General features: G+C 38.3%; 1 protein-coding gene across 1 annotated transcript; it reads left to right on the forward strand.

The window, feature by feature from the left end:
• The first annotated feature begins 5,110 nt into the window (after positions 1-5,110).
• On the forward strand, positions 5,111-21,484 carry si:ch211-225b11.1 (uncharacterized protein LOC561694 homolog). The gene is made up of 13 exons (XM_031755415.2): positions 5,111-5,554; positions 6,746-6,880; positions 9,680-9,893; positions 10,205-10,337; positions 10,447-10,581; positions 11,972-12,075; positions 12,552-12,676; positions 15,218-15,330; positions 15,814-15,954; positions 16,041-16,140; positions 16,382-16,482; positions 16,560-16,727; positions 17,214-21,484. The coding sequence occupies exons 1-13, from the start codon at positions 5,341-5,343 to the stop codon at positions 17,337-17,339; spliced, it is 1,809 nt and encodes a 602-aa protein (XP_031611275.2). The 5' UTR covers positions 5,111-5,340; the 3' UTR covers positions 17,340-21,484.
• Positions 21,485-27,248: the final 5,764 nt, after the last annotated feature.

Below are 27,248 nucleotides of genomic sequence, written 5' to 3' on the forward strand. Positions count from 1 at the left end.
TTTTTCAGCTTTGTCAGCAAAATTGTTTCCCTTTCTAATTTCAGAGTCATCCTTCTGATGTGCTGAACATCAGAAGCATATTGCTAAATGTCGTATCACATGACGAGTTTTCTCCCATGTAAACAGATGTGTGCCATGATAAAATCTTCCTCCACACACTAGAAACAAGAAACTAATTTCAACCCTCTGTTACGTTTTATTATTATTATTTTATACTTATACTTATACTTATATACTTATTTTATAATCCAGTCATTTTTCAAATCTAGTATCAATCAACTAATTTGCATATCAGCTCATAATGCGCTAAGTTGATAGGTCAACAGAAATGCACGCGTTCAAAGAGAATTTCCTTCATACAGTAAATTACTTGTTTTGCATCAATCAAACAAAAAGCATTCCACAATTTATTGTATTACCAACTAAATTTATTGTCTGATTACTGCTTGGTCATACCAGACTCTCTCTGTGTCTTTATTTTTTCTTCTCTGTTTTCACAAACGTTTCACCTATTGTCTTGCAAGCTGGAGAGTTAAATGTCAGCAGTGGATAAATTCAGCATTTGATAACAAAACTCTGTTAAGTTTTTCCTGCTTTAACACCAATGAGAAATATAGGCGCATGTATAGTGTGTGCTATAGTATAAGCTGTCCTTCATTGCATGTATGTGTGTTAGTACGCTTGCATGTAGGGCCTGTGGGCCTCTCTCACCCAAAAAGGGCATTTTCTTAATAGCTGCCTTTCTCTTGCGTGTGTTCAGAAAGGCAAATGTGCTTGTAGCAGTTGTGAGATTATTATGCTGTTATATATTACATTATACCTGTAATCAAAATGAGTGAATCATGATACTGCTGTAGGCCACAGCATACTTCTTGTGTAATCAATATGTAGTTTTAGTTTGCATCATACTTCTGAGTTAAAAGAATGTGAAAATCATTAGATTAGTTAGATAGGTTGGTATTATCCTATACTGCTGATTTGCTGTGAGTGAGTTACACTATTTCATGTCATTTCATACTGCTGAGTTATAAAGAGAATATTGTGTTCAGAGAGTCAGGGCTTTTTTTTTTTTTTTTTTTTTTTCTCATTGTAGAGACAACAGAGCACATTGCACGGGAGCAGATAAACAGGGAGCCAAGGTCATAACTCAGGTTCACTGGGAGTTAGAAAGAATGTAAATGCTTAGTTTTGTGGCTGTGGTGCATTTTGTATGGCTTCTTTTCTTTTGTTTAGTAGCTTTCTGCCTTCACCTGAGAGGGTGTGCCCTAAGTATGTGACTTTATAATTAGAGTTTATTTAAAGATACCTTGTGGCCTTAACTCAGCGGCGTAACACAGCCATAGTATTTTGCTTACACCCTCCCTCTGGGTGGCCAGTCACTAAAATGTCATCTACATAGAGTAGATGATGATTTCATTTATTGCTCGCAGATCATGCACTAGACGGTATTTTGCAGTATTAGCTTTCTTCACCACTTAAACAAAACATCACTCTTTGTTTGTTTTATTATTATTATCATTATTATCATTATTATTATTATTATTATTGTTATTATTATTTTAAATTCTCCTTTCTCAAAAACAGAAAATGAAATTGTAGTTGTTCTTGGCTGAGAAACACAAAACCCCTTCTTTTTTTTTTCTTTTTTTTTCCCAAGACAAGAAACTAAGTTTTAAGTTTTCTGCCTTATCACCTAAAACAAAGCAGACAACCCAGCTCTCAGCTGGCTCTGAACTTATCATCATCAAGGTCGCATGATGAGAGCTACTTCAGAAGTCAAAGTACTCCTCACTCAAGCAACACGTCAAAAAACAAAACAAAAAACAAAAAGCAAAAAAACTCTACACACACTACACAGAGAACAACAGTAAAGACACAACTGAAAATGCTGTTCTTCTTCGTTCTCCTTGAATTTTAGAATAAACTTCACCTGCATTAGTAAATCATATGCCTAATCATTATGTGTCACTAGTGTGATCACAAATTTATTTATTTTTTTCCAATTCAACAAAACAAACAAAACAAAAAGGCTGCTGCCAAAAACAAATCAGAAGTATGAGGGAAAAAAAACTGAGCTCACAGACAGCTGCATGTTGCAGCTCCTGCTCTAAAAAATGTGTAACCTGCTCATCAGCTTGCAGTGACCACATATTTAATTCAGCTTCTCACTCTTGTAGCTTTAGCTGTTATATACAGGGTTTAGCTTATTAGTTGTTAGTATAGGTGTGCTCTATATTTCAGCAATGTCTTATCTAGGATGACAGGTTTTCAAGCAGGTCAAGTGCTTCTATGCACTTAAAGAAAATATCTAAACTAATTATTTTCTTCATCTCATATGTCATTGTACTGAAGTTGAGCAAACCTTAAGCTTGATGCAGACTACTTTTAGCAATTATCCACCTCACATCATAACTGACTGAGGTGCCTCTTCATATTAATATTATTTCATTATTAACGCTATTATCTCTTTATATAACAGCAATAGTATATTACAATATTTATTTATATTTTATTTGTATCCACCAAGGGTGGTGATCTGCAGTTTCACCCTTTCCCAAGCTGGAGACATTTACCTTTTCACACACTTTCCTTGGCTGAACAATGACAAAACCTTAATATACCTTATGCATTTCTCTAATTTATTTAATATGTGTTTGTGTGAATCATTCTGTTCATTCAGGGCATGGTCTTCATCCCAACTATGTGTCATTGTTAATACCAGTTTACAGGTTGTTATCCTTGCTATCATCAACTTGAATACATTACAGTTAAGTTCTAAATCAATTTAGCCTTTTGTTTATTTTACTTTATTCCTCTTGTATCTATATGTATTCAGTCGGGTCTGTTTCCAGCCCTTTTTAAACTTCTACTTTGATCTTGAATTTTTCACTTGGTGAGGGATTATTATGTTCTTCCTGATCTGAACTATTCTCTTCACCTGGGCTGCTATCCTGTTCTGAGTCACTGTCTTCTTTGTTTGTTAATGCTTTTACTCTTTTTTGCCTGTCGTCCTCTCCATTCCTCTCCCTTTCTTTTGGATTACTCCTGCTCCGGTTTGTTGTTTTTCTAACCATCCCTCATCAGGTGTTAATTTTGCTTGTTTATTCCCCATTTTCAAAGATTTTGCTGGGCCTTCACTGACACGCTTGACTTCAGAGTGGTTTACTGATACAGCCTTCGACTTGACCCTAAAGGTCAAGCGGTATCAGTTTTATGAGACGAAGCTCAACTGTTCTCCTCTGTCACCAGTACGTGAGCCTCAAGCAAACAACAAAATAAAATAGAAGTAGTTCAGCAGCGTATTGTGCTGTAAAATCAACTTACTTCTAGACACATACACACATAGACATTTGCACGCCTTTACAATTTGTTATGAAGTAATTACGGCTACTTCTAAAACCTAAGTCTAATTCGGTTCGTTATGGCGAATCCTAACCTATTTTATTTTTCTATTTTGTTTGTTATTCGGTTCATTACGGCGATTCCTAACCAAAATAGTGTTTCTCTCACCCTCAGACGTCTCACTGGTGGTTCGGATCGCCAGACTGAATCCCACCGCCGTGGACCAGACTAAAAACACCGGCCTGGACCCGAATTTTAGAGTCCCAGGTCTTTCGGCTTCGTCTAAGAGGGCTGTGCACAGACTTCGGTGCTGGCTTCCCACGGCGTCAGGAATCAGTGCTGGATCCTGGAACAGAGTCACAGATAACAGTTCTGATGTTTCTGCCCCAGCTTCGAAGGACCAAAATAAATGTCAAGAGATTTATTCTAAAGACACTTCTTCAGCTAAGAGTCTAAGAGGAGAAACACACACAGACGCTGCAGCATTTACTTGTATACAAGGGCGATCACAGAACGCTCACACCAGAGTGGGGGCCCTGTGATGCGCGCTCTGTTCTTGCACGTGTCTTTATTTATACATAAGAAAAATGAATACATTTGACGTGAGCATGTGCGTATGTGTGTGTGTGTGTGTGTGTGTGTGTGTGTGTGTGTGTGTGTGTGCGTATGTGTGTGTGTGCGTGTGTGTGTGTGTGTGTGTGTGGGAGGTCAGAACTGCTTGTTTGACTTCTTCCTATCGCTGTGAGAAGACTCAGATACAAATATCAGAACGTTTTATAAAGAACAATCAGTCCTGAACAATGAAAAGAACAACCAGTTCTAAGCAAGGAAATGATCATCATGCAGCATTCTATCACAAGCAAACTTATATCATTAAAAGCTTATACTGACTAAAACATACAATTTTCTATTGACATCCAAATAAGACCAAATCATCATGACCTGACAATTAAGGATTAATATCACAGTTAGAGTTAGTGTGTAGAACAACTGTATAGACGAAGTTGTTTTTTTTTTTAAGTAAGCAAACACATCTACTTTTCATATTGTCGCGCATGGAGTCTGATTCAAGTTATACAATAAAGATGTATTTTATATTTATTTACAACAACAAAAACAACAACAGCAACAATAATAGATTTATTTATTTGTTAGTTTGTTTTTCTTTTCCTTGATTGATGGTTCCTTGCAGTGGCTAGAGTAATCCCTCTTTATGAGTTTTCCGCTATGCCAGTGAAGGAAACTGGTCTACATGGTAAATATTACAACGAACAAAGCCAGTGATCTATTCATGTGATTCAAACTCGCATCAGGCCAGTAAAGCGGAGCGGGAGCAGGAATGGAGTTAACGGGTTCCTTTCAAGATAAAAGAGGGATGCAAGACGATCTACCACTGTCTGGGCTAGTGTACTCCACGTGGGTCACAGCTTGTTCTTTTTTCCCTGTTTAAAATCTTCTCCTCATTTGATGTGGGATATTTTGAATCACATTCATATTTATTTTGTGCTGAAACCAGCCAGAAGACTTAGTTAATGGTTCTTTTTATGTGTCTGTCAATTATGAAAAGGGTGCGATTCGGACAGAAGGAAAGTTTGTTAATTGAGGGGTTTGTTAATTGTCCCTCGGGGATAAATAAAGTCTTCTGATTCTGATTTTATTTTGGAAATAAAGGGAACGGGCCAATCCAAAACACCCACGCTTGTTTGACAGTAGCCGGAACACCGGCAAAAGGGTGAAAAGGCAGGCTTACACAAGAAGGAGTGGGCTTTGCCTTGACATGACACCGGGCTGGGTTGTATGGGATGTCGTTGCTGTCTTGGTAGCGCATATCATCCCCTTTTATCCTCAGACATCTTTGGTTCAGACCCTCTAGAAGTTCATTTTTCTCTTCTCTTTACATCACTCTACCAAATCTAGTCAACTTATTTGTTGTGCCAAATTAAAGCGCGAATCATCTTGATTTAATAAAACCCTCTTTACCTTCATCACTAAGCTACAATGGATTTCGGTGTGGGGAACTTAGGGGAAACCTCTGATAGCAGGGGATCAGGTACTGCAGATCTCAAAGGCATCGCCGAGATGCCCGCAGACGCAGAGGCTCAGAGACCCACATGGAGCGGGCGGCTGGAGTTCATCCTGGCCACGGTGGGTTACGCCGTGGGACTCGGTAATGTCTGGAGATTCCCGTACCTGTGCTACAACAGCGGTGGAGGTAAGAGTGCTGAAGACACGGAAAACGAAGCAGACCGTAAACATAGCAGCAGCTACTGTTTTTTTATTTTTTAGTTTATTAGGCTTCTGCATGGAGTGAAAAAAATCATCATCATAATTAGCACTGTAGTACTTCTGTGAAACAATGTAACTAATTAATATTTAACCCGGGAATTCGCAAAAGTGTGCTCTGGCTGTTTAAAATACAATATCACTGATTCACAGGTTAACTTAGAGTCAAAATGATTGGTTACCTGCACTCCATCATTTATCATGATTCTTCAGTTATGTAACAGTGACTGTGTAGTCTGTTAAACAGTACATTAACCGTGAGTGGTCAGCAAGGGTTACTTAGTTATTTACTGATGTGTTTTATGGATATATTTTTTATTTGTTTCAAAATAACTTTTAATATAAAATTGAATGAGAAAATGCAAAGACAATAAAAAGGGTTTAACTCTTAGTGACTTTAATATTTCATACATACTTCAATAAATAAGTAGAAACAGGCATAAACTTAAAAGAAACACATTTTCTGTAAATTTCAGATTTACTTTCTACTTTTAGTTATGTTTTCAGTTATGCTTTTTTTTCATCATTATTTCGTCAATAATGCTCAAATACACTTTGTTCAAACTTTGACAACCGCAATTACACCTCCTGCTATTTTTCCCTCATGCACATATTTGAAAAGTGGCACATACATGTGCGTGGGTTCCTTAAGCACGGTGACAGAAACATTTAAATCTGGGGTTGAAATGACATTGCTCTGGTATAAAATATCATAATCATTTATCATGATAATAAAATATTTGACACCAGCATTTAGGAAATAGAAATTGAGCATCAGCTGTATGCTTTTTGATAATCATCACAAAAAAATTATACAAGCAAATTCTGCCTCTAGTGGAAATTTTACTCTGTTGCATAAATGACTCAGCAAAACAAGCAAGCAAAGGAACAAACAAACAAACAAACACTTACTTCCAAACAGCATAGAAGCTGTCTAGATTTGGTTAAACAGAATATTCAGCAGTTACTTACTAAGTTATTATAAATATATGACTACTATAAAACAATCACTATGAGCTTACTATTGTCATCTGAACATTGACAGTAATATTTATTTGGAATTTTCTGCAGCTGGTTTATTCAGAAGAGGTGTAAACCTGCTAAATTTTGTTTTCTTCAGGTGCCTTCCTGATTCCTTATCTTACCATGGTGCTCGTGTGTGGCATTCCTCTTCTCTTCATGGAGTTTACTGTTGGGCAGTATACTCGTTTAGGGCCGGTGCATGCTTTTGCCAAAATCTGTCCCTTGTTGAAAGGTAAGTGACTCTCCAGGACGGTGAATCTCTGCTAATATGACGGGGAACATTTTTGTAGACTTATTTATTTTTGTTGTTGGACCACCTTTAAAAAGGCTGGCTTTGCATGCATACACAGTTTTTCTTTGTTTTCAAATTCAAAATCCAAAGCCAAGAGTCCAACTCATATATTTGCAGAAAAATATTTAATTATTAGCCAACAGCACCAGAAACTCCAGCTGATCAATACAGTGTCTGAACAGTGAGTTCTAAAATGGACTGCCCTACCAACCCAGATAACTGTAAAAGAGGTCAGACAAGCTTGATGTATTTAAAATTTGTAACACAATGAAAACACAAGATTATATCTGGGTTTATTTCAAAGATAATTGCTGTCAACATTAAAACATAGCATATTAATCAGACGACACACAGAAATGGAAAAAAGAAAAGTCTTCAGCCAAGGATGAGTTAAAGCTGCAAGGGGTTAAGAAACACAAACAGCAACACACTTTATAATGACAACCAAGCACAAAGTGCAGTCAACCCATGTATGAGAGTGAGATGGTTTGAAATCTTGCCACACCCTGACAGAAGCAAGTCTTTTTTAAACTTGACAATCATGAAAAACGGGAATAATTTATGCAAAACATGAAAGACCTCATGTGTGGATTTTCTGCTTTCCTCCAGCCATGAAGCCCACATTATCATTCAGTGTAAAGTGAAAAAGGATCTTAGATAAATATTTAAATTATTTATCAATATTTAGCCATGGTGAAGGCATGCAGGTGTCTGAATGCTTTGGTTTGAATAAATCCTGCTTTATTCTCTTTCATATTTTTTTCATGTTGATGGATGAGAACTTGTTTAGCCAAATTTCTAACCTCTGTGACTGCATGTATTTTAACTTTGTGAGGTATGATTGAACCCTTCAAACGATCAAGTTAACGTCAGTAAAATCAGTGATAATTAAGTCAATCACGAGCGACTGAAGATGTTCTCTCTGAGTCTGCATTAGTTTATTAAAAATCAAAAAGTAGGCCAATCATGTGGATCAGTATGTTGCTTAACGTTCGATTGTTGTTATAAAAAAACACAGAAGCTGAGACATTCCCACAGTTTTACATCTCCAGAAAATGAAAAGTGTGGACTCTGAGAGGACCGACAGTCTGTCTAAATCCCTCTAAATCAAACAAGAGACCAGCCATCAACAATCTCTACTTGTGGGTGTGAAATGACAATGCTTTCTGTCTTGTTCTAACTTGAGGATTTTTCTCCATAGTTTTCTTATCTCCTTAAGGACAGAGATTATCTACCCGGTCAAAACGTTTGGGTCCTTCACTTGATTTATCGCTCATTTCTTCCTGGTTAAGGCTCTGTGCTAAGCAAGGGCCCAAAGCAGGTAGTCTTTTTTTTTTCTGTATATTCTTCTGAATGACTCACCTGTGCAATTCGAGTGCAGTTTACTGTCATGTACCTGTGATCCATGATGCAGTTGCCCACAACTATAGCAAATATACCCATGTCTGATTTACTCCACTAATCCTTAATCCTAACAATACTCTAATTACTCTGTCTTGCTTTTCTTTAGTTGAACTGTTTCGGATTTTTTGGCAGTGTGAAATTATATAATATGAAATAATATTTAGTGTGAAAGAGGCAAACAGGTGATAACAAAAGGAAGTAGCGCTTACTTACTAAGCAGTGGTTCCCACTGATCCTGGAGATTAGAGGGTTTTCCTTTGCTCAGAGCTGTTATTCAGCTGCCTCTCCTTCCACATTTTACTAGATGGAGACATGTATATTTTACAGACTGTGGCGCATGGCATTCCAGCCTTTTGACAATGAGCAGCAGCTGTGCAGAGGTGGCAGAAATACAGGCTTTCTTTACTTAAGTAGAAGTACAGACACGAGTGTTAAAAAATACTCCAGTGAATGTTTAATCTTACATAAACAGCACAAATTTGTTGAAAAGTCCATAAAAATCAATTGGCATACAAAAAAAGCACAAAAGTTGAAAACGTCGAGGTGCAAAACTGTGTCTCTTAATCCTCAGTACCTCTCCTTAGATGACCAGCAGTCTCTATTTAGGAAACAGACTTGAAAATGAAGGAAAACAACTGTACAAATGTTAAATTACAGACTTGTAGCTGTCATTTTAATGACTTTCCCAAAGCACACAAATAAGTGTACAGTATTCCCAAAGATGGCAGCCTAGTCTTCTAACCATTGATCTCAACACATAAAACGGTCTGACACAGCAAATGAACAGCAGATTTTTTTGTTGTATGTAAAAAGATTGACGTTTCAGCTAATTAATGACCCTGTATACCTGTTCCAGATGGCAAGCTCTTTAACCGAGTCATTGTTCTGAATTCCCTGAGGAGGAGGCTGAAAGTTGCGTTTGGTATTTACAGATAAACTCGCCCCAGTCTGAAACCTGACACGCAGCTCAGAACCACAAGTGTTAAAAGACTGAATAATCTCCATCTGCTGAATGGCTTTGATCTCACCTTTACTCAATAGTCTCTTATATTCACCTGCTGAACAACACGGTGTAATTTCTACTCAAAGGCCCCAGGAAATTGTCACATCTGTGGCTGTGTATTGGTGAAACTGGGCAGAGGTTATTAATGATACTGGCTCTTCTCTTGTTGTTCTACAAAACATATATGCCATCGTTATCAGGCCCAAGTATTTGGCACTCAGTGATGCTTTGGGTATGAGAATAAAGCAAAGCGTACATCTTCTTTCCCACAGTTGGCACGACTGTGTCTGTCTCTCACTTTGCTGTCTTTATCCCCACGTGTCACTCTGCAGGTGTTGGTCTGGCCACAGTTGTTATCTCCTTCGTTTTCTGCACATATTACAATGTGCTCATGAGCTGGGCACTTTACTATTTATTCAACTCCTTTGGAATGGAGACCCTGCCTTGGAAGTCCTGCAACAACACTTGGAATGCTGTTGGAAACTGTTCGAGCGGCTTTCCTGGCAATGATACCCACCTGCAGTCTGCTAGCCAACAGTTCTTTGAGTGAGAAGACGTCACTTCCTTGCAGCTCACTCTGTATGGCACTATTGTGCTGTATAAGCAGCGCTCACTCACATCATGTTGTCTTCTTCTTAAAGTTACTGAAAACCCTCATTAGTCATTAGTGAAGTGTCTTTTACCAAATTTAAAGTGGTTTTTGTTGTTTAACTCAAAATGTTTTGTAGTTTTTTCTTCTCTCTGTGAGTGCATTGTACTGTATACTGGTCAGGCTTTACTAACATGTTATAATCACAGTTATCTCGAGTTTTCTGGGTATTTGAAGATAATCACATGTTTTTCTTTCTTTCTCACAGTAACAGACTTCTGGAAAAGACTCGCGGTATTGAAGATTTAGGTGGTCTTCGCTGGGAACTCTTTGGGTGTCTTGTCTTGGTCTGGGTTATTGTGTACTTATGTATATTTAAAGGAGTCAAATCCACAGGAAAGGTGAGAAAAATGGTTTCTGCTGTGTAGTGGTGATTGTGATGAAGGTTGTTTTTGGGGGGGATTTGAAGCTGACATTCACCATTTGTTTTTTTTGCCATTTTTTCTATAGGTAGTATATTTCACTGCTGTGTTTCCATACTTCATCCTGTTTGCCCTCCTCATCAACAATGTGCAGCTTCCTGGAGCCAAGAATGGTATCCTCTATTTTGTGACACCGGTATGGAGCAAACTGTTTGAAGTGAAGGTGAGACTACTCATCTCTGGGATGTTGGTTAAACATTGGGATGTTGGTACTAGTTTGTACTGGTCTGCGTTCAGAAAGAAAAACAAAACAAAACAGGCCATCTCTTTTTTTTTCTTGGAGCCTGAAGTGTCCCTTTTGAAAGAGTAGCCTTTTAACTTGTGCCTGCTCAAGGTTCAATCTTGAAGCATGCCAGATCTGAAAAGTTTATTTCAACCATGAACTGTTTAAAAGTTGAGATGGTTCCTTGGCCACGTACAGTGATGTGAAAAGAAAAGCACATGACTGTATGTAGAAACTGTTGCAAAAAAAAATAAAAATACCCAAAGAACTACAACTCTACAGTCTTTCCTTTACATGATAATTGTTAAAAATTGAACAACAATGATGTGAGAGACTGATAAAGGCTTACAGAAAACAATTACTTCAGTTAGCGCTGCTAAAGATGCTTCAAGCTATTGAATCATGGGGTGTAGTTATTCCTGTGAAAACCTTGTTTTTCACATGACTGCAAGAAGGGCAAATATGTATTTTTAAAAACAAATACTCTCAGACAGACTGGCTCACCACAGCCCAGGAAGGGAAATTCAGGACAGGTCTGTAGACAAGAGGGAGAAACACTGTCAGCATCCAAAGGTGAAAAACCACGAGCAAACATTTCACAAAGAGCCAGAGCTAACTGGGTAGTGCAACGATCCAGCGAAGACTGACATTATGGGCCACAGGTGGTTAATTGCAGGCAGGTGTGTAGAGCCAAAGGCGGGAACAAGACAGTGAGTACTGCCCCGGAGCACAGATAAAAACAAACAATGACTGATAGCGAGAGGTGAGAGAACGCCGAGAGAGAGAAAGAAAGAGAGAGAGAAAGAAACAAACCTTGACAGAAAATTAGGGAGGATAGGAAGACCATGACAAATACTTCTTCTTCTCCTTCTTTTGGCTGGTCCCTTTAAGGATCATCTGCCTCTATCTCACCCTATCTGTAGTATCTTCCTCTGTCACACCAATCCTCTGCATGTCCTCCTTCACTACATCCATCATACATACAACAATCGGGGGCCCGGCTGCCAGCGTCCCAGTGCGGGACACCACAGACCACTAACACAGGTCACATGTTAACGGGGTACATTCACAGTATTATAGATAGTTTCAGTGTTTATAATTAGGTATTAGCACCAATAGCTCCTAAACTGCAGGCAGTGTACAAAGATGTTAGACATGACTTTGTCCGCTGAAAATAACAACGTACAGATTTCTCATCTGAGTTCACTCCAGACTGTTCAGCTCTGCAGGAAAATGCTTATAAAGAAAATACATTTCCATGGCCTTCAAATCCAAATGAAATGAAACTATACTCGCATCGATCTTGAGCTCTCCTCTGTCTCTAACACAGGTTTGGCTTAATGCAGCTGCCCAGGTGTTTAACTCACTCGGAATAGCATTTGGCTCGATGATTTCAATGGCAAGTTACAACAAGTTCAACAACAACATTCTCAGGTAAGCGTTCATCACACTCTGTCTAAAAAAAGCTCAAACAGGGTGGAAAAAGCAGTAATTTTATAATAAGACGAACACGAAAAGCTGAAAAAAACCCAGTGTGAGTTCACTTGACTTCAATACACAGTAAATTAAAAGATGCTATATTGACCTTTTACTTGTAGTTAATGCAGACACAGCATGTTACTATAAACTTGACAGTTTCCTTGATGAGCAGCAGTGGTCTTGGTTGCCTGTGATTTGAGCGCATGTGGTTGTATAGCTGTTTTGCTCACAGCAGGTGGGGAACAAAGTTAAATTATTTATGGAACAAGTTGCTTTGTTGTATTTTCCTTCAAAATTTGCTTTGCTGTTAGAGATCCTGGGGTGCTAATGCAGCATTAAAGGCCTCAGACATTTCTGATAAAGTGCAAGCTTGATAATAACACGACAGCAATAAACCACATTTCACAGGCGTTGTCCTTTTTCTTTCCCAGGGATGCATTGATTGTATCAGTGGCCAACTCTTTCACTAGTATCCTGGCTGGCTTCGTGATCTTCTCAGCTGTCGGTTACATGTCTCATATACATAACCTCCCTGTGGACAACATAGCTACAGATGGTGAGTCCCTGAAAACAACATCAGACTTGTAGCTTTGTTTTATTTTGAAGGCTTTCAAAAGAAGAGAGAGTCATGATAGATGATCATAGTTCAGGACTGGAGACAGATCCCAGGCTTGTTTTAAGAGCTGATGTTTGTTTTCCTTGTCCTTGGAACATGTCTCCTCTTTCCATGGAAAATAATGGCAGATTTCAGGATGTGCACATCTGGATGCAGTTTCCTAAAGTGGCTCCTGACTAATTATATATGGAAAATTCACTTTATTCCATATAAGGAGTAGTATTCATCGTCTGTTGCTGTAAGTAGAGTAATCTCAACTACACTAACTGCACTATGGCAAATTCAATTTTCATACTATAGTGGAAACTGCAAGTAAGGCTTTCTCAGCTTAATGAACAGTACTAAATCTTTCATGCGTGTGTGGGAGAGTGTAGCTTAATGAAAGTGTTGTTAAGTGTTTAAACATCATTTAAGCATGAGCATCAGCCGTTGTGCAGTGAGTTATTAAAGACAGAGATTGCATGTTTTCAGATAAAAATCCTCTGAATAAATGTCAAACAGTTCCTGTCAGCTGTCATCAGATGTTGAAATCTGATCTACTTTGAAAAATCCCTTTGGTCTTAATTGGTTGCACTTTCTTCAGAAACTGTATTCTTTAATAAGTGTCCCTTAGACAAGACTGCTTGATTGCAGTTTGTGTTGGTCAGATACACTATATTACCAAAAGTGTTCACTCACCCATCCAAATCAATGAATTCCAATCACTTCCAAGCACCTAGGCATTCAGACTGCTTCTACAAACACGACTGAAAGAATGGGTCGATAACTTTCCATCAATACAGAACTCCAAACTTCATGTGGCCTAAAGACTAACTCAAAAACAGTGCATGGAAATGGGTTTTCATGACTGAACGGCTACATCCAAGCCTTACATTACCAAGCACAATGCAAAGCATCAGATGCTGTAAATGGTAACTATGGCAACTCTAACTAAGCACTCAAAATGCATTAGAAGTTGCATTCATACAAAAACTTTTTTTTCTATGTAAGTGCTTTTTCTATCTAACACACATACACATTCATAGAGCAACATGGGGTTAGTAGCTTTGGCATGCAAACTGGAGCAGATGGAGATCAAACCACCAACCTTCTGATCAGTAGGTGACTTGCGCTACCGACTGAGCTATAGCCCACGTGGTGTAAAGCACAGCACCACTCCACTCCAGAGCAGCAATGTTCTCTGGAGTCACAAATCACGCTTTCGCGTTTCTGATGGATGAGTTTGGGTTCGATGGTTGCCAGGACAACGGTACTTGTCTGAATGCACTGTGCAAAGTGTAAAGATTAGTGGATTATGGTGTGGGGATGCTTTTCAGGAGTTGGGCTCACTCCTTGAGTTGGGTTATCTTTGTAAAATCTTTAAACATATTGGATGATCTGAAACATTCAAGTGTTACCAATAAGCAACATATTAAGAATCAGAAAGGGGGCAAATACTTTTTCACTGTACACTAGTTTTGTTCTCTTATCCTCCTGAATCTCCAAGTACAGTCTTTCAGTCTGCTTCTGTAAGGTGCCGCTAATTTCTACGTGCAGGTGAAATATTATTGTCTAGCTACATGATTAACTGAAACTTGAAGGATCCAAGATACTAAGTACAATCAGGTAAATCAAGTGTATGTGTTTTCTGTGATGAGTTTTTCAAACTCTTCTCTAGATGGATTATTTATTGGTTAAAATATCCTGTATTCCACCTTTCTGCAGGAGCTGTAACTCCATTATTAGTCATTTAAACTGAGCATCATTTGATCTCATCACATTGACATTTAGTGAAACCTTATCCAGGGACACTTCAGTACCACATGTCTGGTGCCAAAACTAAATGAACTGCACTTGCTAAACTAGTTAGTCTGGCTGTGTTTAACTGCAGAATTTATAAATAAGGATCACTGTTGAGGCTTGTCAGGTGAATCAGCCCACCTTTGTTAACAATAACAAAGATGATCTTGTTTTGATGACGAACCATACAAAAAGCAAACTGTACTGTACTTTTAAAATTTAAAGCTTTGTTTCCTCAATACGCCAAGATATTTACATTGTAGGTGACATGTAGAGGAACTCGCTGCCCACTGCCACACCCAATTTGTGATAAATCAGAGCTTCCATTATGAAATTACATGAGTTCAGTTTTTTATAGGAGCTCATATCATGAATGAAAGACCTTGGAGAATATTAAAAAACATTGTGGTACTTTGTCACACTTTAGTTAGAGTTATCTTAAAAATTTCTGAGTCCTTTACTTCACCATAAACTGAGCTAAGTATTTATCTCATAACTCTTGTCAAGCAAAGAAATACGTACATGTCGCTAAAACTGAATGGATCTCAGTTTAGATTTTAACAGAACTCAAAATACGCTCCAAATAATACTCATTTAAAGTACAGCTCAGCCAATGGAAGCTGGAATAGCAACGGATATCCTGCATTTGTGTATGTCTGCGTTGTAAAATAGCAACAAGTCCTCTGTTGTGTTATATTTCAGGTCCTGGTTTGGTGTTTGTTGTGTACCCTGAAGTCCTTTCAACCATGCCAGCCTTTCAGCTATGGGCTCCACTTTTCTTTATCATGCTGTTGTGTCTGGGCTTGGACAGTCAGGTAAACATCCTAACATCTGCAGCGCTGTACATTTAATTACATTTTTTACAACAAACTTTAACTTTTGCACGTTAGAGTTCAAAGGAAACATTTGCACACTTGTATCAAAAGAGGTCTCTCAACCTCACTCTGGTTTGCCAGGACTGTTTGGATATTTTATTACCATACTGCTGTTGCTTTAATGTAAAAGACTTTAATATAAATATACAAGTGTTAAGATGAAGCTAAGATGGATCAAGGGAGACAGAGCATGCAGGCTGAGAAACCTGGAGAATGCTCATCTGTCTGAGTTGAGCTGGTAGGCTGAGTGCTAGAGGACTGAGGTGCTGAGACATGTCTGCCAGTCACAACACAGACAGTAAGACAGACATGCAAAACAAGGAGAAACAAACTCGTACGACATCTGAATGACTGTGATTATGATTTAAAACTCCAAGGTCTGCAGAGAACCAATGAGTTTGTAGTAAATCTTTTGTTCTGCAGTTTGCCACAGTTGAGGTAGCTGTGACTTACATAAAGGATGAATTTGGAGCCAAAGTTCTGCCTTTCCTGAAGAGAGAAGAGCTGCTGGTCCTGACTGTGTGCTTTGTTTGCTTTGCACTGGGGATTCCACACATTACTAAGGTACAGTATATAAGACACTTCTCAGGGAAACACATTTTGAGGATGTGGTAAGAGTTACTGTTTTGTCATTTATCTTTCCATCACAGGGAGGTATCTACGTGTTTCAGCTGATGGACCACTACACTGCTGTAGTTTCTCTCGTGTTCCTGGCTTTCTTTGAGGTTGTTGCCGTCTGTTGGATCTTTGGTAAAATTCACTTTTTTGTTTATGTTAATGTCAATGTCAGTCACTGCTAACAAGCACAGAAGTGTTTAACATAGGCCATCTCCATTTTTACATTATTTCAAGCTGCCAGTGTTTTTCAGAGCTGTATTTGTATGATATAGAGTTTCACTTTTTCAATGAGCAGTTTAGTCATAATATTTTTGTGGACACCTGCAAAAACGCTTTGCAAGAAGGGGTTAAATAAGTAAATAATTTCTTTCAGGTGTCCCACGTATCTCCTTAATGATCAGGAGGATGTTAGGAAAAAGTCCAAACATCTACTTCCGAGTCTGTTGGCTGCTGCTCTGCCCCATGTTGGTGCTGGTGAGTCCTGTTTAAATAATGCACCTAAAACCACCAGTAAAGTAGTTTATAACACTGTTCTCCATTTCTCTATATAGTGCATACTGGTTTCCAGCATTATTCAGTATACTCCTCCTCACTATGGGAAGTACGAATACCCAGTGTGGGCTGAATGGGTGGGCTGGGGCGTCTCTTTGGTCTCTATAGTATGGATCCCCTTTGGTGCAATACAAGAGATCTATAACAATAAAGGATCTCTTCTTCAGGTGAGCATATACGATTGTACAAACTTTGACTTATTTATTCGACATGTTTACTTTATTCATTCTAGCAATTAGCAAAATTTAAATCTAATCCGATGGCATTGCTTTGTTCCTGAATGTGACAGAAACATATGTATTATCAAAGATTTGTTTTTTAAAATGTTTGTTTAAATGTTGACCTCCTGATGGATCAGAACATCACTAAAGCCAGTCTGCTCAATCTTCTGGGAACTAGTGTCACATTTCCACAGTATTGCGGTAAACTGTTTGTGAACAAACACGGTCATTGACTTTTGAATCATGCTGATAAAAAGGGCAGTGTTCAGTGATGGGTTAGACTCTTGTACAAAGGATAAGCTACATATGTGCTCTATTTTCTACCAGTTACATATTGCAGATAGTCCTTTTGCTGATTATTACTTTAAATCTTTGTTTGAACATTACTTTCAAACAGATGATTGCTTAAACCTTACCTTCTTTAATCCCTAGAGACTGAAAACAGCGATGACTCCGACAATAGACCTGGATGTTATGGCTCACCTGCCGGAAAAACAAAACCTTGACAACCTGATGTCTGAAAAATTGCTCAGTTCGGTGCCACCTGTGACACAGTGACCACATACGAGGCCTGGAGTAAGCAGACTTTTGGCCATTTCTATCATAATCCCAGTTACATCCAAAGAGCTGTTGTTATCTCAAACTCTGCGTTTATACTTTAACAACTAAAGCCACTTAGCCTGCAGGCAACTTCAAAACCATACAGTAAGTCACCCGTTGCACCTTTTACAAAGAATGGAACTAAAATCTGTGGCTTTGTTCACCAACTGAATTTTAAATTTATTTTATTTTGGGTAGGAGTGACTGAGGAGCGAGTAATTGTTTAAAACGATTGGTTCATTATGCTGTGAGGTTCATTGTATACATCGCTGAGTCTGTGGGGTTAAAGAGTGTATAATGGATCTATGGCGGAGGTAGTCACAAGCCTTTTAGGTCACTACATTTATGAGTTGAATAATTAAAACTTAATTTTAAATCAACAAAAGAAATGGGTTTGAAAAGGCTTGGTCCAATGAACAGGAAGCAGACATATTCTTTCTATTGACAGAAGATAAATATGAAAGCAGAAAAATACAGGTTCTATAGATAATGTGTTTGCTAGTTTGTTTTTGTTTAAGCTGAAGATTCATTCAAACTTATTTTAGTTTCTTATTGATATTTAAAATTGCATCCACTTGGTAAGCTGGCTTAGTGTAACATACTGTATAAACTAGGGTAAAAATAAAGTAATTTGAGGATTGTTGTGATTGGATAAATAATTAGACCATGACACGGTCATAAATGTGACCTATATATTGTATTCAGTCTCTGCACTGGGCCATAAGCTTTTCCTGAGCTTGAATAAATGAAAGAGACAGACATTTATACTTGACACTTTCTGTAACTTTCCAATACTTGAAATCAAGTCACATAATACCAAAGATCACGACCATGAATAAGAGGAGGAGTTGTCTGTTTTCAGGAGATCTAAATGTGTTTTTGCACTAAGGTTACCTGCAAATCCTCAGAAAAACTCATCTGACCATCGCAAGTGTTTACTTTTTTAAAATAGAAGAGAGAGAAAGTGACAGATGTGATCTGGTCAATGGGTTAGCAGGTTACACCTGGGCATCCTATGGTCCACAGGCCAAAATTGACCCCTCGGTTCTCCCTGTCGAGCCTGTGTGAGTTTAATGAGAATTTAATGAGAATTTAGGCTTCAAAGGTGAAAACGTATAAATGATGCAGTTTGTCCCATTTCAGTCAGCAAGCAGGGAATGGCTTTCTTATACAAATTGCAAATACAAGCACGTGACTGATGCAGAGCAGGAACAGACATCTGAACCTTTAAGCAAAGTTTGGAGAGTTGCTGTGCTAATATTCCCTGATTAAAAAAAATGAAGCAGACCTAAATGCAAGATGCAGGATGCAGGAGTCAAACTTAAAAATGAGTATTTAATGCAGATTGATCAGGAAAATGTACAAAGTCAAAAACTCCAAAGAGGCAAAAGGCTAGAAATACACAGAGCGAGGGAACACACTGCTCACACAGATAACATGACATAGGAAGACGGAAAAAATATATAGAGAAGGTAATGACGGAAGTGGAAACAGGTTGGGAGCAGAGCTGATGACAGCGTAACAAGACTTGAGGGAAGATACAATTAATATAAGACAGAGAGCAATAGCTACCAAAATAAAACAGGAAGTAAGACACACTGAACAGAGAAAGATTAACTTGACACAAGAGACACTGAAGGACAACAAAAGGGAGCTAACGAAATTCCTGAAAGTCACAGTAACTAAATCTAAGAACTAAAGACACCGATAACAAGACTGCCACCTAACCAGAAGGTTCAAGGAAATCTGGAGCTTCAGTTGAAAAACAAAATGGAAAATGCTGACCTTTTCTTCTTCTCTCTGGAAAAGAGCTGTGATGTCTGTGATAAAGCCATATTACTCATCTTTGTATGTGGGATAGCAAAAAAATTTGGGGAACTGGCAGCAATGCACTGAATGAAAGGGACTATGACAGGGACACATGGAGTAATGGAGGTAACTCCATGCTTGGATAGGCTGGGGCTGAGGTGGGACAAAATGCCAAAGTCTCTCTCTGATGTAACATAAAGTGAGTGAAATGAACCGAAACAGGTATTTTTGCAGTGTGTTATATACTGCAAAAATATCAATTTGGTGGTATTTTGCACCACCATATTTTGGTGAGCACTGACTTGCACAACATCAAGAGGTGTTGCTAAAAATTAACCATGTTGTTGATATTTTAACTCAAATAGTTAACTTCATCAGGGCAGCAGCACTGAATCACAGACAGTTTGTTGCACTATTGGAGGAGCAGTGACATAGGCTACCACAGCTGTCAGGTGACTCAGCCGGGGCAAAGTGCTAAAACAAATGTGGGACCTATTTTAGTTTTATGAGAAGAAAGGCAAGGGGCGTTTCCAGAGCTCTCAGATGCAGGTCTTGCATTTGGCATTGAAGAGGCAGTCCTTCACATTTAAAATAAAAAAATTGCGATGAGAAAGCAGCAGAAAAAGCACATGCAGAGGAATTCACAGCACTGAAGAGGCCAGTCACAATAGCTGTGTTGATGTCAAGTGTAGTTACATTTCCAGGGAGGCACACGTAAAGTTATGGGGTTAGTGTTTCAGAGGGGTTTGTAGACAGAAGTCTAAATCAACTGTCAGCTATGACCCTGACTTTAATGCACTTGTTCAAGACCAGATTAATCTTACTGATCAAGAAAAGGGAAGATGAAATGATTAAATTACAAGCAAAATAGAAATAGCACTCTGTTTGAAGTGGAAATTTAGCAGAAACGTGCCATTTTTTTAATGATTTTGAAGTGGCCATCAAAGGCATTCCCACTTTCTTCTGTAGCCCCTTGAGAAAATTTACTGCCTACCTCTGCTATAAAGGATAGGCTGGTCTAACCATGAGCGGAAGGTTTGAATATATTTTTAACCAAACTGAAGCTGGCAACCCACAAGAGTTTAGACATTATAAGTGGGGCCTTTGATCTAGTGCTTTAAACAGAATCTAGGTAATAAGTGTATATTAACTTCAGTGGGTCAGCACTTATTTGGTAACTCAAGTTTTCTTTGTGTTTTGACCCCAAACCAGCTGATAATTTATTAATTTTACTTCAATTTTTTTCTTGAAGGAGAAGCCAAAAATTTCCGTTTACTAGAAATGTATCTTTAATCTTTATCTCTAAGATTGAACTGTAGTGGAAAGTACAGTTTTTAATGTCTGACCCAGCGTCTCTAGAGCACAGTCTAAATTGAACAGATTAACATGGTTGAGTCAGTGCTGGAACTTTAAGCTTTGATTTAACTCTTAACTCATGACCTTATGTCTAGTCCTGTGTTCTGGAGACTTTCTGTGCTAAAAATAGTTTGGTTTGTCAGTTATCATGTTCATTTTTTGGTCCTCATTTTTTAAAATTGGGAAAACAGTTTTTAAAAATGAAATAAATAAATAAATGACAACAACACTGATAATGACTGAGATGTCACAGGATTCATATTTTTTGTCTTTTTTTGTAAGTAAATCACGTATCAGCATTGCACTGATGCCGTCATATGAGATTGGCTAAAAGCTTGTGCTCTACAGTAGAGGCCTGAATGTCTGAATTTTGAAGTAGTTTTTCAAAGAGTGCCTTTTTAGACCAAATCCATAACGATGACAGACCATCTGAACTGCAATTAAACTGATACAAAGAAGATGATAAGACTTTTATTCAATAGTTTAATACATTTTACACCCTGTCTTAAGTTTGGTAACTTGATGTCACTTTATGTGCCTTCCATGATTTTTATTTTATTTTCATGTAGCACATATTTATTGTCAACCAAAATGTTTAACGAAAATGTTTTTATAAAGCATTGCTGTTTAATTGTACAAGAACAATTTAGGACATGATTTACAACACAGGAGGTTAATGTTTACAGTTTTTATTAATTGGAATTTTAATATGAACCGCATAAAAATCGCAAAATTCTTTCAATGTAATAACTTAAAAATATTGATAATAACAATTGATTGATATATATATATTGATATATATCAGGTTTCATTCTTATGAATTAATTAATTAATTAAAGAGTGTATGTTTTTTTTTATCCCACTGTTTTTAAAATCATATTTGTACTAGGTGGTGATTTGGGGGTGTTTAACGTTTTCTAAAATAAAAGCTGTCTGTGTAAAAAGCTGTAGTGTGCAAACGTTTATCTGAATTAATACCTGAAAATGTCACTAGGGGGCAGCATAACAACAAGAAACGCAAGATGAGACTTGAGAAATCTCTGCATACAGCAATTGTTATACTTTGTGCTCATAATGACTGTACAGCCCCACTCACTCCCTTTGTTTTGTACATGTTCATGTTTGACTACTATGTGATTAACTTTGAAGGTTCCAATATTTTAAAAAAATATTTTAAAAATTTATAATCACCTCAGTGACAAAAAATAGATGCTATTAGCAATCATTCGGTGAGACATCTTTATGCACTAATGGGACTATGTGCATTTGTTAGTATGCAACTGAGTAAATGGCTTCTTTATACTGTCTACAAGTATCACCAGTACACATGTTTAGATTTAATGACTCCACTGTGAGCTGAGGTCCTGATAACTGTCTCTGTGGTCAATGCACTGAGCTGCAGAAACACTCGAGGCAAAGGAGAGCAGAGCTGAATGCAGTGCTCTAAGAGCTTTGGGAAGTTAATTATGCCCTTGCCATGGAGTGCTGCAGCAGTGGTCCTAGCCGAACTGTATGTTAATCAATACTGCCTTCCCGCTTTCCTCATGACAGAATGTGTCACATGCACTAAATTAGCGCTGGGAACGCTGTTTGATCAATAGCTATAGACCCTGTGACCCAAGGGGAAGTAAATTAATGGCTATCCATAGCAAAGGGGAAGTGTTTGCAAGCCTGAATGGGCAATGGAGGTGAAGACGGGCCACTGTCTAACTCATGTTTGGAGGTGTTAAGACATCTATACGTGCCAGGAAATGAGGTGAACTGATACTCCTGCTTGAGCTGTTGCAGATCTTATCTTGCCTTTCTTGTAGAGCTAGCTTGTGCGGTGGTCCAGGAAAACCACTGGCTCAAAATATAACAATGTGAGAAGAAACTTGAAATGTTAGCAATTTCACTTCCTCGTAAACAAGTTTTCTGTTCCTTCAACATCTAACTTTGAATTTGAAGTTGCAGACTATTAATAGGAAAGAAGAGGGTCACATCTGGCTTAATTTTAATGAGGGTGCATGACTCTGTGTGGGTCTGTATGTGTGTGAGAGAGGGTGAGACAGAAAATTATTAAGTAAAAGAAGCAGAGATTAAAGTTGATTATGTGCCTGCTGCTACTGGTCACAGGAGTGGTGCTGAGAGTAACACAAAGTAGTAGATCATAGAAGGGGACTTTTTCCTCATTAACCACTCAACTGACATACATGATTCTGTCATGATGATACAGCTAGAACTACATAGTTTCTTAATCAAAGGAAGCCACAGCAGTAGCTATGCATATGGTCTACTGTCTCAGAGGTTGCATATATACTTGTAAAGAGGATGTCCCCCACACATATCTAAAGATATATTTAGCAATCTTGTGAATAACATAGGTGATGTAGCAATACAACTATGTACACACAAACCCAAGTCTGATTATAACAGTAATGTCATAAAGGCCTGCAGTGCTGTTTTATTTCACGCCTCTGCATGCATGCATACATTCTTAACTAGTTTCTGTGTGGCTGCTGATTTGCATTGAGCACATTTTCATTTTGCAGAAACAAATCTCTAAAACAAATCTGTTCTTCACTGCATCTGTAATTCTCATTTGTTGCCACTGTGGTTTATTTGATGTGCACTGAGCAAAACTTCGGTGGCCGTTGGTAAGACTGCTGCAAACAACATCAGGAACTGCTGGTTGCTTGAATGCTCAGCCTATTCAAACATTTAGCACCACGTCTGTTTATATTTGCATTTGTCCACTATGCGTGGAAAAGCATATTTAATTATGTAACTTTAACTCTATATAGTGCTCATTAGAGTGTCTTGCCTGTGCATGAGTATCCAAATGTAGATAAAAGCTTTTGAAGCTCAAATACTTTTTGGGGGTTTCTTTCAGACTTAAAGTCTGTCGCTAAATAGAGCTCACCTCCTGCTGATAACGAGGCCGCAGCCCACAGCATAAGTTGTTGACCTTTGTCAAGATGTGAACTACTGTTTAGCTCTTTTACAGATTACATTTTCTTTGACATCGTAGCCATACTACTTTACCACATGAATGTGGTACTTGGTAAAGTACCATATCTAAACTCTTTGTCAACATTAGAGTTTATTTAGAATTTTCAGATCTACATAATTAACATGAAATATGGTTAGTAAATTCTGTTATTGATATACTGGCATGGTCCCTGAATCCATGGCTTAAAGGACCCTAACATATGAGATGTCTCAATGTTGCTTCAGTTCAAGAAGACCCGAGGAGAAGAGGAACCCCAGCAAAAACAAAAGAGAAAGAAGAGCACAAACCACCCACGCCATGAAACTGTCTGATTGAGACTGCTCTCCTAAACTAACATTAGCAAACTAAACTAATAAAGTCAAAATCTGAAACAGGCCAACTCATAACTCCCAACTCAACTAATAATTAACAAACAAATGAGGAGGCCTGCTGGAGAAGAGAATGTGCTAAACGCCCACCTCCTCTGGGTTCCATTTGCAGGTGTGCAAGAGGGATGAATCAGAGAGGAGAGAGCACGTTAACAAGGATGATAGAAGAAATAGTAACTGGGTGGTAAATGTGCCGGGGCATTGAAGCGCATATAAAATATACAGACGGGCATTAATAGGGTATGCTGTCAAAAAGTCCTGAGAGTGAGCTGGGGAAAGAGTTGCATCTTTGCAGGTGTCTCTGAATATGCATGCACTCCTCCGAACAGAGGAGAATGCTTTCCACATAATAACTCATGTATAGAATGGATGTATTGCTTTGTTCATGCAGGAGCGTGGCAGGAAAAAAAAACAGCTGTGCTTCTGCTCATGGAAAGAAACTCACTGGATTTTAGACAAGGCTGGAGCAGATGTCTTGCAAGCGACACACCACGTTTTCTGTGTTTAGCCACAAGAAAGACAATTATTTTTCCTTTGTCCTGTCTCCTTGGATGCAGTAATAAACTGCTTTTTCTATGCTAACTTAATGAGTTTGCACAGGCATTCAATATGTCTTCTTTCATATGTCTGGCAGGGCTGAATATGACCCTGAGGTTTGTGGTTTTTCTGCATGTCTGTCTACATTTGCACTCTGTTTGACTTGAGGGGGTGGCGCCTTTGCCTTTTTTCAATTTAAATAGATTTTCGTGAAACACCTCCATAATTCAACCTCACTTCTTCTTCAGTCCCTATGCCCTTTTCCCCCCCAGATACGGTATAATTTTCTACAAGTATTACAAAAATATATTCTCCAAATCTCCCACACCAATAAATGTAACTTTTGTGCATCCGCTGTACTTGTAAAACATTGCTACAAATGACTGTCAAGGGCATAACTTTTTTTAACTGAGTAAAGTCCATCCTACACTGTGGATGCTGACACCTCACAGGGATTGAAACAGTCCCCAGCAGATGGTTCAGCTTTATAATCTTGTAACATCTCCTCAACACTGATGTAAAAAGCAGCAAGGGTCTAAGCACTGATCCATGGGGAACACCCCAAGCAGCTACGAGGGCGTTGAGAAAATAAATGTATAAAGCTGAGTTTTGTGCAATATTTCCACTTTTCCATCAACCAACAAAAGCAGGACAGCAAGTTTTAACAGAAAAATCTGCAGTGTGTTAATAGTTTTAATGGTGGAGATGGTGGAGCTGTGCCAACTGCCCAGTAACTAAACATGCAAAAGAGTCTCCCATGTTACACAGCAAAGGTATGAAAGAGCAGGAAAATTATTCATATCTTCAACTTTTAAACTTCTTATTGCTTTTTTTTTTCATACAACCACTACTTTAAGTCTCTAACTCATACATGTGGCTAGTTAGCAGGCTTAAAGTTCTGCTTTGAGTTCATAAATGTACAAAATACAACATTTTCTAGGGAGTTGAACAACATGTTAACATCAGCATCAAACCACTTTATAGCATTAACATTCATGCACATTTTTTGCAGTCACTCTCGGTCTGTTCAGAATCTGTGCAGGTGTCTGGAAGAATTGAAGCAGATCAGAGTCGGGGCCAAGCAGGGATAACTGTGTCACACCGACAGAGGTGTGGATTCCTGTTGATCCTTATTGATTTTACTGTCAGAACAGTGCCATCATGGGTAGAAAAAAAAACACACACAGAAGTTAACTTTGCTTCCTTTTTGAGGTCATCTCCACTTATTTATGGCGACAGTGGCAGAAAAAGACAGAAGAGAAGGAGGATGTCACTGAGACAAATTGCACCATGAAGTGGGTCAGCTCTCCTGGGGACGTTCAGAATGGATGGTGGTGACACGAGTGAGCTTCCACTTGACAGCTGCTTTGAAATCTGTATTTTTTATCATACGCGTGGAGAGTAAGCGCTCTAAACAAACAATAACACACACCCACACACACACACATTGATCTCGTATTGACTGGTACAAGCTGGTGTGTGTGTGTTGTTACTTTTACCATTAGAAAGACTGGTTTGTCTTTCAGTCCACGCCTCACACACCCTTAATGAGCTGTTTGACAGTAAAGAATTTAGAGTTAGGGTTGCAATTAGGTTAGGGTTTAATGCCAAAATGTCAATGAATGTCCTCACAATGATATGAATGTTTGCGTGTGTGTATTTGTGTTTGTATTGCTATGAATTTGAATATGTGTATTGTGGGTAAGAGTGATTTTAAGGGCCTATAATTATCACTCAAAGGCTGGTATTGCAGGGCTGGCTTAAGAATTTGACACTTAGCAATTTCCTGAAGAGACACAAAGTCCAATTACCAAAATGAGTTTTTGTCACATGGCATTAAAAAACAAACACTAGACCAGCACGAAAAAAAAAATGGAAAAAAGTAGGCTAATGCAGCATACGGCTGGGATGAACAAATATGTTAAAATCAATAAACTGCTTTGGATGTGAAAGCATCGATGGAACGCATCAAGTACTGTAATAAGATTATTACGGCTTTATTATTTTTCACACAGAGGGATAATGTTGTAACACTGTTTTGTAATTGTGCTGGCATAAGTGGCTTTGACAATATTTAGGAGGGAAGTTTAAATAATGGGACATTTGTAGATGTTATTGTATGTACAACATAATCTATCTCCTGTTCATCTCATGATAAAATCATCTGCTATCCCTAAAAGGCATTTTTAAAATTCTGTAACTCATTTTATCTCCAGTGCGGTCAATAATTTGTTGGACAAAGACACATTTTTTCAGTTTTGCATTTGTAACACAGTGGATATTAAATCAGATATTGCCATTGAAGTGCAATTACAATTACAGGCAATTATAGCCAGTTTTGTACACAGTTCCTGATTTTCAGAGGCTCAGAGTTGATTAGCTAATTGACTGACATGCAGTTTCATGGCAAGGCAAGGCCTGTCCCCTAATTATTTTACAACAAATGAAGCAGACATTAGGTTGATTCAAAGTGTTATTTTATACCTTTTCACTGTAATTTTAAACATGAGGTCAGTGCAATTGATGGAAACCATCATTAGGTTCATAAATCAAAAAATACCTCTCAGAGAGAGACCAAAAAACAAAGTTCAAATCAACAGTCTGGTACATCCTTACAGAGAATGAGTGCAGTGACCAGCTCAGCAACACTAACAGGCCTGAAAAACCACAAAAGATAGAAAGACCACTCTCAAGGAGCACTCAGGAGCATCACTGGGAAAGTCAACAATCAAGAGCTTTATGAATGCAAATACACGGTGTTTAAGTGGTGCAAATCACCGGTTACACTCAGGAGCAGCCAGGCCA

The sequence above is a fragment of the Oreochromis aureus genome, linkage group 12, assembly GCF_013358895.1.
Source record: "Oreochromis aureus strain Israel breed Guangdong linkage group 12, ZZ_aureus, whole genome shotgun sequence".
Taxonomy (NCBI): domain Eukaryota; kingdom Metazoa; phylum Chordata; class Actinopteri; order Cichliformes; family Cichlidae; genus Oreochromis; species Oreochromis aureus.

Coding starts and splice junctions, on each gene's coding strand:
- si:ch211-225b11.1 (XM_031755415.2), top strand. CDS start 5,341: ATGGATTTCGGTGTGGGGAACTTAGGGGAAACCTCTGATAGCAGGGGA. Junction 16,141..16,381: donor TGCCGTCTGTTGGATCTTTG/GTAAAATTCACT, acceptor AATTTCTTTCAG/GTGTCCCACGTATCTCCTTA. Junction 16,483..16,559: donor TCTGCCCCATGTTGGTGCTG/GTGAGTCCTGTT, acceptor TTCTCTATATAG/TGCATACTGGTTTCCAGCAT.